The sequence below is a fragment of the Anguilla rostrata genome, chromosome 16 (genome assembly GCF_018555375.3).
Source record: "Anguilla rostrata isolate EN2019 chromosome 16, ASM1855537v3, whole genome shotgun sequence".
In the NCBI taxonomy this organism is placed as follows: domain Eukaryota; kingdom Metazoa; phylum Chordata; class Actinopteri; order Anguilliformes; family Anguillidae; genus Anguilla; species Anguilla rostrata.
In genome coordinates this window covers 6,085,165-6,097,717 of record NC_057948.1, presented here as the reverse complement: position 1 = coordinate 6,097,717, position 12,553 = coordinate 6,085,165, and the positions used below count along the sequence as shown (strand labels likewise).

At 53.1% G+C, this 12,553-nt stretch overlaps 1 protein-coding gene across 3 annotated transcripts in view; it reads right to left on the bottom strand.

The window, feature by feature from the left end:
• The window catches only part of LOC135242546 (low-density lipoprotein receptor-related protein 4-like), a 118,516-nt gene that overhangs the window by 62,453 nt on the left and 43,510 nt on the right, over nt 1-12,553 (bottom strand). For all 3 annotated transcript variants that reach the window (XM_064313665.1, XM_064313666.1, XM_064313667.1), the window contains exon 2: nt 10,067-10,213. In XM_064313665.1, the coding sequence (XP_064169735.1) occupies nt 10,067-10,213 (147 nt within the window). The remainder of the gene's footprint in view (nt 1-10,066; nt 10,214-12,553) is intronic.

Genomic DNA, 12,553 nt, shown 5'->3' with positions numbered 1-12,553 from the left:
GACACCAACCCACAACGAAGACACCAACCCAGGACGAATTCACAATTCGCACACAATTTGCACAAACGTAGTTGCGCGTTGCGTTCGCGTGAGAGGCCATTCGTAAAACACGAGGTACACCGACACGGCTGCTACCGCGGCGGCGGCCTTGCGCCGGCGAGCCCCGGCCAACTCGAAATGAATGAGCCCGCCGCCCACCCCCCACGCCCCCCCCCCCACCCCCGCGCCCGATAATCGCGTCTTTCTTCTGGTGCGTGTGTTCCTCCGGTCGCTTACCGATGCTGCGGTAAATATTTACAAAAGGGTAGGCGTTTTTTTGGGGGATTTTCGGTGCCATACAAGTTTACCGCGGCCACCGCCTGAAAGAGAGATTGCAACACTGGAGGGATTATGCAAATTTCAGAGCGCAAATAAGAATTAAACCCCCAGGACAAAAATGGAGGGGGGAGGGAAAAAAAGAAAAGATACTGAATTCCCTCACAGTTGGGCTTTCCCTGAGAGCCGGGATAATGGCTCGGTCGGGAAAACGGCTCTCCCCCGAGGCCAGGCGGGGAGACGCTGTCCGTAATCTTCTCTTTGAGAGGCGTTCGCGGCCCGGGCGGGTTCCAGGCCTCCCGGCGGGAAGGCCCGCGCTCCGATTGGCCGAATCCCCGCCGCGGCGGCGGAGGACCGCGGGGTTTCCCTATTCTTGTTTTTTGACCGGCCGGAAAGCAGCGGGGATCCTCCCGCCTCCGCTCCCGCTCCCACCCCCCCCTCCCCCAGCAACCAGAACCCCCCCCCCCCGCCCGGCCGTGGGGAAGCCTCGGGTTTCATTTGAAGACGGCGGAAGACCGGCTCTCTCAGCGCCTCCGCTTTCAAAGTGGAAGGATCTAGTTCGTCTCATCTTCAGCCCCCTCCCCCCCACCACCCCCCCCCCCCCCCCCAAAGCCGGCCCCGCCCCTCTGCGGCTGCCGGAGCCTTTCAACCCAGCGTGCGGGCCGCGGGGCCGAACAGCAGCGCCGCGGCGATCGGCTCAATCTGAGATCCCGGCCTGAGGAATCCCACGATTCGGGGGGAGGGGGGGGGGCACAGAGGGAAAGAGGGAGGAGAGAGAGAGAAACAGAGTGGGAGGGAGAGACAGGAGCAGAGAGGGAGTGAGAGAAAGAAACGGGGGGAGGGAGAGAGAGAGAAACAGAGAGGGAGGGAGAGAAAGAGGAAGGGAGACAGAGAAACAGAGAGGGAGAGGGACGGGGTAAAAGGAGGGAGGGAGAGAGAAAGAAACAGAGAGGGAGGGAGAGAAAGAGGGAGGTTTGAGCATGAGAGAGAAAGAGTGAGTAGGGAAGAGGACTGAATATTGGGGGGGGGGGTGGCGGATTTCACTCTAAACCCCCTGGGATAGGCACTTGGGCTGCCTTTGTTCCTCATGTCCTGCGCAACTGTTGAACACTGTCAGCTGCCTGTCCACACTGGACTATGCCAATTCATCCGCTTGAGTATGAAGCCCCTCCCTGCCATGGCCTCTCTATTAAAAGCCATTATGGCCTATCTACTTAAAGGTGGCCAACTCTTTACCATTTTGATGCAAGATAATGAAGTTCATTTAAAATGATTCTACAGCGCTGAAAGCCACATCAAGTTATGTAACAAGCATACAACTCCCACAATGCCCTGCTCGACCTGTTCTCTCTGTCACTTCAGCAATTTTTTCAGTTGCGGGTGAAGGCCACTGTTTGTACGATGGTGGGTTGTGACTCTTACCACATGGAATATGAACGTACATAGACTTTAACCCTGAGCTAAGCTAGCCCAGCAGTTTGCAAACCCTAACAGACAGATGTGGCACAGCTGGTCCTGCAGTGCATCCTAGGAACTGAAGACATAAAGTAATTAACACGTGGAGTCTTTACGTAACCTTGAATTTCAATATTTCAACAAAACATAAACATGCTGAACATTTATGAGCAGATTTGTGCGTGTCGTTGAGTGTTAAAAAAAACATATATTTGTAGCGTGCGGTCTTTATGGCCTTTGGATAGGAGGGATCCGGGATGGGTTATACATTACATTACATTACAGGCATTTAGCAGACGCTCTTATCCAGAGCGACTTACACAACTTTTACACAGCATTTACATTGTATCCATTTATACAGCTGGATATATACTGAAGCAATTTCGGTTAAGTACCTTGCTCAAGGGTACAACGGCAGTGTCCTTACCCGGCAATCGAACCTGCGACCTTTTGGTTACAAGCCCAGTTCCTTACCCACTGTGCTACACTCCGTCCAACAAACAGATCAACGAAAGAAAGCGTGGGGCTATCCGAAGGGCGGCCGGCTCTCTCCACCCTCTCGACCCTCTCCGCCCAGTAACCCCACCTCTCTCTGTGACCCTCTCCGCCCAGTAACCCCACCTCTCTGTGACCCTCTCCGCCCAGTAACCCCACCTCTCTGTGACCCTCTCCGCCCAGTAACCCCACCTCTCTCTGTGATCCTCTCCGCCCAGTAACCCCACCTCTCTCTGTGACCCTCTCCGCCCAGTAACCCCACCTCTCTCTGTGACCCTCTCCGCCCAGTAACCCACCTCTCTCTGTGACCCTCTCCACCCAGTAACCGCACCTCTCTCTTGACCCTCTCGCCCAGTAACCCCACCTCTCTCTGTGACCCTCTCCGCCCAGTAACCCCCTCTCTCTGTGACCCTCTCTGCCAGTAACCCACCTCTCTCTGTGACCCTCTCCGCCCAGTAACCCACCTCTCTCTGTGACCCTCTCCCCCAGTAACCCCACCTCTCTCGGGACCCTCTCCCCCCAGTAACCCCACCTCTCTCTGTGACCCTCTCCGCCCAGTAACCCACCTCTCTCTGTGACCCTCTCGCCCAGTAACCCACCTCTCTCTGTGACCCTCTCCGCCCAGTAACCCCACCTCTCTCTGTGACCCTCTCCGCCCAGTAACCCCACCTCTCTCTGTGACCCTCTCCGCCCAGTAACCCCACCTCTCTCTTGACCCTCTACCGCCCAGTAACCCACCTCTCTCTGTGACCCTCCGCCCAGTAACCCACCTCTCTTGTGACCCTCTCCCCCAGTAACCCACCTCTCTCTGTGACCCTCTCCCCCCAGTAACCCCACTCTCTCTGTGACCCTCTCCCGCCCAGTAACCCCACCTCTCTCTGTGACCCTCTCCGCCCAGTAACCCCACCTCTCTCTGTGACCCTCTCCGCCCAGTAACCCCACCTCTCTCTGTGACCCTCTCCGCCCAGTAACCCCACCTCTCTCTGTGACCCTCTCCGCCCAGTAACCCCACCTCTCTCTGTGACCCTCTCCACCCAGTAACCCCACCTCTCTCTGTGACCCTCTCCACCCAGTAACCCCACCTCTCTCTGTGACCCTCTCCGCCCAGTAACCCCACCTCTCTCTGTGACCCTCTCCACCCAGTAACCCCACCTCTCTCTGTGACCCTCTCCACCCAGTAACCCCACCCTCTCTGGACCTTCCGCCCAGTAACCCACCTCTCTCTGTGACCTCTCCGCCCAGTAACCCCCCTCTCGACCCTCCGCCAGTACCACCTCTGTGACCCTCTCCGCCCAGTACACCCCGTACCCTCTCCAGAACTCCTCTCCGCCCATACCACCTCTCTGTGACCCTCTCTGCCCAGTAACCCCACCTCGTACCTCTGCCGACCCCCTCTCCTGCCCTCGCCCGTCTGAATAAAGCGCAAAAAACGGGAGGAGGCGGGACTTTCCGCTCCCCTATTCAAAAAAAAAAAAAAAAGGAAGAAAGCCAATTGGCCAGTACAATGACTGCAAAACATGTACTCATGTACTCTCCGGCTGCATTTGTTCCTAAAGCAGACAGTCATCGAGATTCAGGCCATAGTAATAGAACTCAGGCCATAGTAATAGAACTTAGGACGGAAAGAACGTGTACTTATCACCCAAGCACACCTCATCAGGAGTAACATAAAAGTACAACTGTTCAGCAAAAACTATTTATTATCTTGTCAATATTAGTCCTGTATATAGCGTATATAGTGCTCTCATTTAGAAGTCTGAAGTAAATGAGGACAACGCTGCAAGTTAGAGACAAAAGCTGTCTCAGAACGGAGAAAACTAAGCCAGCTTTACGACACGGGAGAAATGGAGACCACGAAGAGATCTTTTCAATAAGAACGTCCTTGGGAAAAACATACTTATTTATATATTTACAACCGAAATTACACGTTACCCCGATTAATCATGAGGCAGAGTTCATTTTCGTACGATGAAGGATTCCACGCAGGTCTTAATGGGACCTCTGTTCCCTCTACTTCAGCAAACTATTTCCGGAACAAACAAACAAAGACCCATGAGCCATTTCATTCTGCGCGCACACACATCGGTACGCAAGGGTTCGGACGATGCGTTTTCCTCGGAGCCGCAGACGCGCGCCTCGCCTGCCGCGAGACCTTTCCCGTCGTGAAATTATCCGCATGGACGGCGGCGGAAGGAGAAAGCGCCGCGGCGTACGAATTCAGAAAAACACGCGCGCTTTCTGAGGACCCGCAAATCCCCAGCTGTTCCCAAAGTTCCCGCCGCCCCCCCTCACCCACCCGCATCAACATTGCTGGAGCAGCACCCTTCTCCCCGCGAAATCGTATCACCGCTCCATCAAAACACCGCTCGGTCAAAAAACCCCGCCCTCTCAAAACAGCGTCCTGTCAAAACACGCTCGCTCGACTGCCACTTCGTTTTCGACGAATCACACATCCTAACTAAATCAGGGCCGCGCTTCGAAAGCGAGCACCACAAACAGCCGTGCCCCCGCATTCCCACCATGAACAACTGCCCCCCACCCCTCCCCCCCCGCGCGCTTTGGGGAGGAACGCGCGACGCGCCTCTCTCTCGATGTTTCGCGAAGCTCGGCCGCGGACGGGACGCGCTCCCGCGCCGCCGCGTGCGATCGGGACGGGCGCTGGAGCCGCGAAGACGAACCGCACAATCGCCGACTCGGTCCAGAGTGCACTTAAGATAATCGAGCCCTTGACGGAAAGACCAAAGCCATTAGCGGCAATAGGCCTGACAATACTTACAGCATCCTTTTTTTGCCCACTTAAAAAGTTACTAGATGACCCTGAGAAAGTTACGTACTCTAGACCGAAGTTACCACGGCTACGACTGGGGCGTTATCCAGAGGGTGGTTCAGCTCATTTCCGGCATGTTCTAACAACTTTGAACGCAGAGCACAACCTGCACATTTGCTTTAGTAACTATGGAAAATTCAATGCATCACAACTTATGGTAAACCAGACAATTTGAAAACAACCAAGAATGGGATGTTACGTTGCATCTACAACATCCACAAATAACGTTATCCAGATGGGAGTTTCCTGCACATTCTAACAACTTTGGGCACAGGCAAGAGCCTTCACGTTTTCTTTAGCCTTATGGTAAACCAGACATTTCAACTAGAACGCCAACAAAAAGAATGCGATGCATTCATTTGAAAACAACCAGGAATGGGAAGTTACGTTTCTTCCACAACATCCACAAAGACCATTAGGCACACCGTTCGGCGCCTCAGAAGGATCATGTGACTACCTAGCTTTGAGGCGCAGTCTTTTTTCACTCAGTGCTCAAACACCCACAGAGATCTGAATGAATCCCACCATCTTCAACGCGCCTCGCAATTTTTAGTTCCTACGCAATTTAGTTCCTACCTACAACAGACCACCGGTTTGATTTCCTCCTGGCAGGAGAGCACCCAAGGTGCAACAAATGCACTTCAATTAAAGCTCTCCCCCCCCCCCCCACCTTGAATCCCTGAATGGCTGTCCACAGATTACTCCCGCTTGGTCTGATAATATATTAAAAACCATGAAATGAACTCCTCCATCCTCCGTCTTAATTTCTCTTTATGGACACTTTGACAAGACATCAAACGTAATTCTCGGTTAATGAAAGAGACGCACCAGCCTCCAGGATCTTTCAGTTTTTTTTACCACTTGAACTCTTTGTTCCCTGAGTGTGTGCAACATTGAAATGCCACCCAGGGCCCTTCTTGAACAGAAAGCCTCTGTGAAGCAGGTCCTCAGCCGGACCGTATCGAACGCACTGGTCTAATCGATCGGGACCCGATATAGGCTGGTACGCTAGAAGCAGGCAGGGCCTTAGCCAATGTTAGTGCTTGACATTGAGGACTTAATAATGAAGAAGAGAGAGCTTCAATTATCAAATTGCCGTTAATCAATACAGTCAGACCTCCTCAGGAGAGATTTACATTTAGAGGTCAAACCCAGCGAGTCGATCTTTGGCATAAAGAGGTATCTCAGAGGTCCTATTTTTTTTCCTTTAAAAAATAATTTTGTTTACTCATTTCAAGGTTTGTGATATTTCTTTTGGTTATGATGGAGACACAGAACCGGTCGGATTTTTCCTCCTAGCTATACTTTAATGTCATCTCGACCTCAACATTACTAGTTAACTTGTTAACGTGTCTCGTGAGGGACACTGAAAGCAGTAGGCCGGAAACGTTCGATGCCGACGGCTGCTGGCCGCCTGCCTGTCAGAGAGAGAAAATCACTTTACTTCCAGAGCCAATAGTTTGTGATAAGGGAATTCATTATTAAGTCAACAACTTAAAAAATTAAATATTCTCACAATGAAATTCATATATATATATATATATATATAGACCATACCCAGACTCCAGGCTGACTCCAGTTCCTAACAGTTGCCAGAGATGAGCCTTTGGCCTATTTTGAGATTGAAAGTTTTAAAGCTCTTTTTAAAAAAAGTTAGTGTTTAAAATTTCAATAAAAATATTTAAAAATAATTTAAATTGTCATTATTTCATGGTACATTCATATTTCAAAAAAAAAAAAAAAAGTATTTTCCAAAACAACATCAAACCAAACTCAAAAAAACACAAATCGCTCAACACGAGTGTGTGTGTCTGTGAATGTGTGTGCATATGTGCATGTGCGTGCATGTGCGTGCATGTGTGCGTGTGCGTGTGCGTGTGCATATGTGCATGTGCATATGTGCATGTGCGTGCATGTGTGCGTGTGCGTGTGCATACGTGCACGTGCGTGCATGTACTCTGAGATTAGAGGACTTTCCTGTAGCCCTGCCAGCGCACAGAGAACTTGAGATTACAGGACCCTCTGACATTTCTCTCTAGGTAAATAAACACTGGCTGTGCTTAGTCTCGGCAGCATTTGCGTATTTGTTTTTGCTATTCAACAGACTAAACACGTGAAATTTAAACGAGCCAAAGCTACCGTGGAGACGCGGCGCAATGCCATGACACGGGGCTCGCTGCGTCACTGCCGAATGGCGAATGCTGCTGATACGCCGAACCCCTGCTATCTGCGGAGGAAACCCCGTAGTTCAAATCTCTCGATGTTCGAGTCTCAACAGTCTCCCCGTTTCAGCTGGGGCGACATAGCTCAGGAGGTAAGACCGATTGTCTGGCAGTCGGAGGGTTGCCGGTTCAAACCCCGCCCTGGGCATCACAAGGTCCTGCAAGACACCTAAAACCTCGCTGCTTCTGGCGAATGGGGCACCCAGCTCAATCGTTTCAATAAAAGCGAATGAACTGCCAGTCCATTTAGTGTCCAGCTGTAAACAGCGAATGGGAGCCTCCTCCCCCCATCAGTGTCCCAACACCCTCCCAGCGAATGGACCCCCCCAGCCTACCAATAACGCGTCAAACCCTAATCCTAGGAGGAATGGGCACCCCACCAGAACACCAATCAGTGTCCAAACTCTAAACCAGCGAATGGGACAGCCCCGCCAGACCACCAATCAGTGTCCAAACCCTAAATCAGCCAATGAAACAGCCCCTCCAGACCTCCAATCAGTGTCCAAACTCTAAACCAGCGAATGGGACAACCCTGCCAGACCTCCAATCAGTGTCCAAACTCTAAACCAGTGAATGGGACAGCCCCGCCAGACCACCAATCAGTGTCCAAACTCTAAACCAGAGAATGGGACAGCCCCGCCAGACCACCAATCAGTGTTCAAATCCTAAACCAGCGAATGGGACAGCCCCGCCAGACCACCAATCAGTGTCCAAACCCTAAACCAGCGAATGGGACAGCCCCACCAGACCTCCAATCAGTGTCCAAACCCTAAACCAGAGAATGGTACAACCCCGCCAGACCACCAATCAGTGTCCAAACCCTAAACCAGTGAATGGGACAGCCTTGCCAGACCACCAATCAGCGTTCAAATCCTAAACCAGCAAATGGGACAGCCCCCTCCAGACCACCAATCAGTGTCCAAACTCTAAATCAGCGAATGGGACAGCCCCACTTGACCTCAAATCAATGTTCAAGCCCTAAACCCTAACTAGATCTCTCAGTATCATAACCTCAATGCGACCGGCTCGCACGCCCGACCATGACCCCGTACGGTCATTCCTCCCGGTCCAACGCCTGTATGTTCTGGGCCCCACTGAGGTGGAATGAACTTCCCAAACAGGCAGAACCATCGGCCATCTTCCCCGGCAGACTGCAGACCCAGGCATCGTCTCAGTCCCCCTCCCGTCCTCCCCCTCCTCCTCCTCCCCCTCCTCTCCTCCTCCTCCCTTCCTCCCCCCTCCTTTCCTCCCCCTCCTCTCCCTCTTCCCTAGTCCCGCCCCACTCTCCTCTCCTCCTCCTCTCCTCCCCCTCCTTTCCTCCCCCTCCTGTCCTCCCCCTCCCTCATAAGCAGCTCTGGATCAGAGCATCTGTTTAATCAATGTAACGCAACACAAAGCATCGGTTTGAAAATAGCGACGTCTCCTAGGAAACCACCGCAGAATTTATTTTTTGATGAAACGCCGCAGCTCCCCCGGGCAGAATATCCTCGGGTTTCCCGCCGGAACGTCCCCGCAAGGATCATATGGATTTACCGATGCGCTAATGGAGTCTCCGAGCTCAAGGCGCACAGCAGTACATTACGTTAATTCAGCAGAAACCCAGATCCAGCGGGACCTGCACTGAAGGGGAACACGGGGGGGGGCGTTCATCTGATTGATATGAGCAATAGTGCCGGAGCTGGATAACAGCGTTCCCAGACGGGCAAAGTAAAGACGCGTCATTCGCTCGGCGCGGTGGTGCGGTCGGTCGCCACCGGCGCCCGGCTGTACCGGGGTCCGCCACCGAGCGGAGCTTGCGTGCGCCCCCCCCCCCGTGTTCGCGTGGGACTGCTCCAGCTTCCTCCCGTAGCCCAGGGACTACTTTCGAGAATTAGCCTCCCTGGCTAACTCTGGCACAGTCACAGAAACGGCGTTAATGTGCTGTGTGCCTGTCACATAAACTTCAATGATAACAGGCCCTTAAAAGAGAAACGGAAAACCACGAAATCATAACTTAAGGGGCAGAAAAGTAGCACACCCTGAATTAGTACAGAAGGAGGGAATGCGATGGGGGATGCAGTTTGAAGAGATGTAGTCTGAACATCTGAACCTGATTGGCTCGTCCACTGCCTGTGTGATTGGCTCGTCCCGAAACTGGTAATCACAACTAACGCAACGCTACAGTTTGTATGATGCTGAGAAATAACAGCCGATCCTGTTACCTACAAGATAAGCATTTATTGTTTATTTTGAAAAAAGCTTGTGAAGGAAATGTGCCGCACAAAAAATTTGGTAGAAATGCCAATTTCCAAGCAAACAGAATGTGCTATCAAGTGTTTTGGCCGAGAATCCAAGGCATAGATGTAGAGGACAATGGCTGAGAAGGTCTGGGTAATCTGGCGGGAATTGAACACTGAAACAGCATGGGGCCAGGTGGTTGGACAAGAGGGGGGGAGGGGATGGGGGCAGTGGGAGTGGATTGGGGGGCAAGGTGGGGAGTGGGATTGGGGGGCAGGGTGGGAGTGGATTGGGAGGCAGGGTGGGGGTGGATTGGGGGCAGGGTGGGGAGGGTTGGGGCAGGGTGGGGGTGGATGGTGGGCAGGCAGGGGTGGATGGGGGCGGGGGGGATTGGGGGCAGGGTGGGGAGTGGATTGGGAGGCAGGGTGGGGAGTGGATTAGGGGGCGGGTGGGGGTGGATTGGGAGGCAGGGTGAGGGAGTGGATCAGGGGGCAGGGTGGGGGGGTCGACTGGGGGGGCGGGGGGGTGTACTCACTGCAGCCGTCCTCGTCGCTGTGGTCGCCGCAGTCGTTGTCGCCGTCGCACTGCCACTGCGCCGGGATGCAGGTGCACTCGTCGAACGCGCTGACGGCGCAGGTGAAGTGGTTCCGCCCGCACGGGCACTCCGTGCTGCCCGCCGCACCTGCCCCAAAAGAGAGATCAAGTTCGGTTACGCCTCACTGACCCAGTGGGGTAATTCCTCCTCTGCATTTTGACTCATACCTCACTACGAGCACAGCGAAACGTCCAGTGTTCATTCAGCTCTGAATTCATTCTGGGACCAATTGCTATCTGTTAAGAGCTGAATTAACACTGATGGAGTTGAATTAACTTTTTTGGGCGATTCGCGTTGTTTTGGCTAGCTCACACACAGTTAGACGATAAATAAGACCAATACCGTTTTTTTATGCCCTGCGCGTCCTAGGACGGCGTGTAGCACAGTGGGTAAGGAACTGGGCTTGTAACCGAAAGGTTGCAGGTTTGATTCCCGGGTAAGGACACTGCCGTTGTACCCTTGAGCAAGGTACTTAACCAGAATTGCTTCAGTATATATCCAGCTGTATAAATGGATACAATGTAAAATGCTGTGTAAAAGTTGTGTAAGTCGCTCTGGATAAGAGCGTCTGCTAAATGCCTGTAATGTAATGTAATGTCCTCTATAAATGGCCGCGTACCTGGCAACCCTAAAATCGATCGCGGAGATCGCGGCAACGAGAGCTGGATGAACGGCATCGAGCGTTCCGATCCGGGAGCGAAGAAAGAGGGGAGAGCGCTTAAGAGAGGGGGGGTGGGGGGGCGACCCTCCTCTTTGGCCCAGTGCCTTAACTCTCTCCAGTTTCAGACATAATTGCAGCACGTCCTTCGTGTGGTCGTGCGCATACAACACGAACCATATGGAGCTCATCATTCACTGGCTCTTCACCCCACTCTGGTCCCGACGAGAGGAGGGGGTACATTTCTCCACGGTTCGGCTCCGCTACCGTACCTCTCTCCACGGTTACGCGACGAGGCGATGACATCGTCACCTCCGTCGGTCCCGCCCTCGCTTCGGGCGAAAGGAGCGCGTCGGTCACGCGGCCGAACGTAACGATCGGGCGCGATTGAACGCAGCGCCTTCCGCACGACCGGGCCTTTTAAAAAAAAAAACAGCACGCGTTTCGGTCAGGGAAGAGCGCACGGTGCAGGCAGACAGCCTGAGCAGTCGCGCGCCGCGGAAATAACTGGAAAGAGAAACGCAGCGGCGACAACTCACGGCCAATTAGGAGCGCGGGCGACGCCTGTTTTAAGGGGTGTCTTTAGTTGGCTTCGTTTAGCTGGTCTCGCGTTTAACACGCTGATTGGGCCTGCTGACGTCAAGACTGGATCCTCATTAGCCTTCACAACTTCCCCCATACCTATCTTCCGTTTGGGTTTCATCCACAGAGCCAAGTACGGTCATTCCCCCAATAGTGTTAAATGAAGCGCATTTGTGTTTGTGTGTACGTGTGTGTCGGGAAAGAGAAAGACTGTGTGTGTGTGTGTGTGTATAAGAAACAAAGCGAGCATGTGTATGCCTGGTGTGGGCGTGCAGAAACAGTGACCAAGAGAGACAGACATGTAGACAAGTGTGTGTGTTCGGCTGACAGGGAGAGAGAGAGACAAAGTGTGTGTGAAAGAGGGAGTGGATGGGAGTGTGAGTGTGTGTTTGTGCTTGTGCATGTGTGTGTGTGTGTGAGCATGTGTGTGTGTGTGTGTGTGTGTGTGTTTGTGCATGTGTGTGTGTGTGTGTGTGTGTGTGTGCATGTGTGTGTGTGTGTGTGTGTGTGTGTGTGTGCTTGCGCATGTGTGTGTGTGTGTGTGTGTGTGTGTGTGTGTGTGTGTGCGCATGCATGGATTGTTCAGGAATCTACACCAGTCCGTCATCCGGTCGCAGCCAGGACTAAACAAGAAGCGACCGCGTCTCGATATTCCGCGGGAGGGACATGGTGTCTTTTACCGCGAGTGAAAGAGCGGCCCGATTTTCGCCAATTAATCAGCGGTCGACCGGGGCTTGGGAGAGCAGCTGAAGGGAGCCGCGCAGCGCCGGAGGATGCCAGCGGTGAAAAGGCCCCGGATTTCTGGACTCCGCACAAAAGGCATCGCTCAACCCAGGAGGGCCTGGCTTTAAAAAAAAAAAGAAGAAGAAAAAAAAAAACCTTCAAAACACTCCAGCTTCACAAAATTAATGGCCTCTTTTTTTCCGCTCTTTCGCACTTTTATTCGTCTGCAGGCCCCCCTCCCCCACCCCAAACCCCCACCACCACCATCACCCCCACCCCTACAACCCCTACCCTTCCCTCTCTCTCTCTCTCTCCCTCTCTCTCTCTCAGCAATGGCATCAAATATGACAAAGGCTATGTTCTACTCCGAGGCATTCTCCTCTCTGTCCCTGCTGCGGCGGTCTCCGTGACCGGACCCCCCCCCCCCCGAAACGTCTCGGTTCCCCCTCAGGAACCGGGCCAGC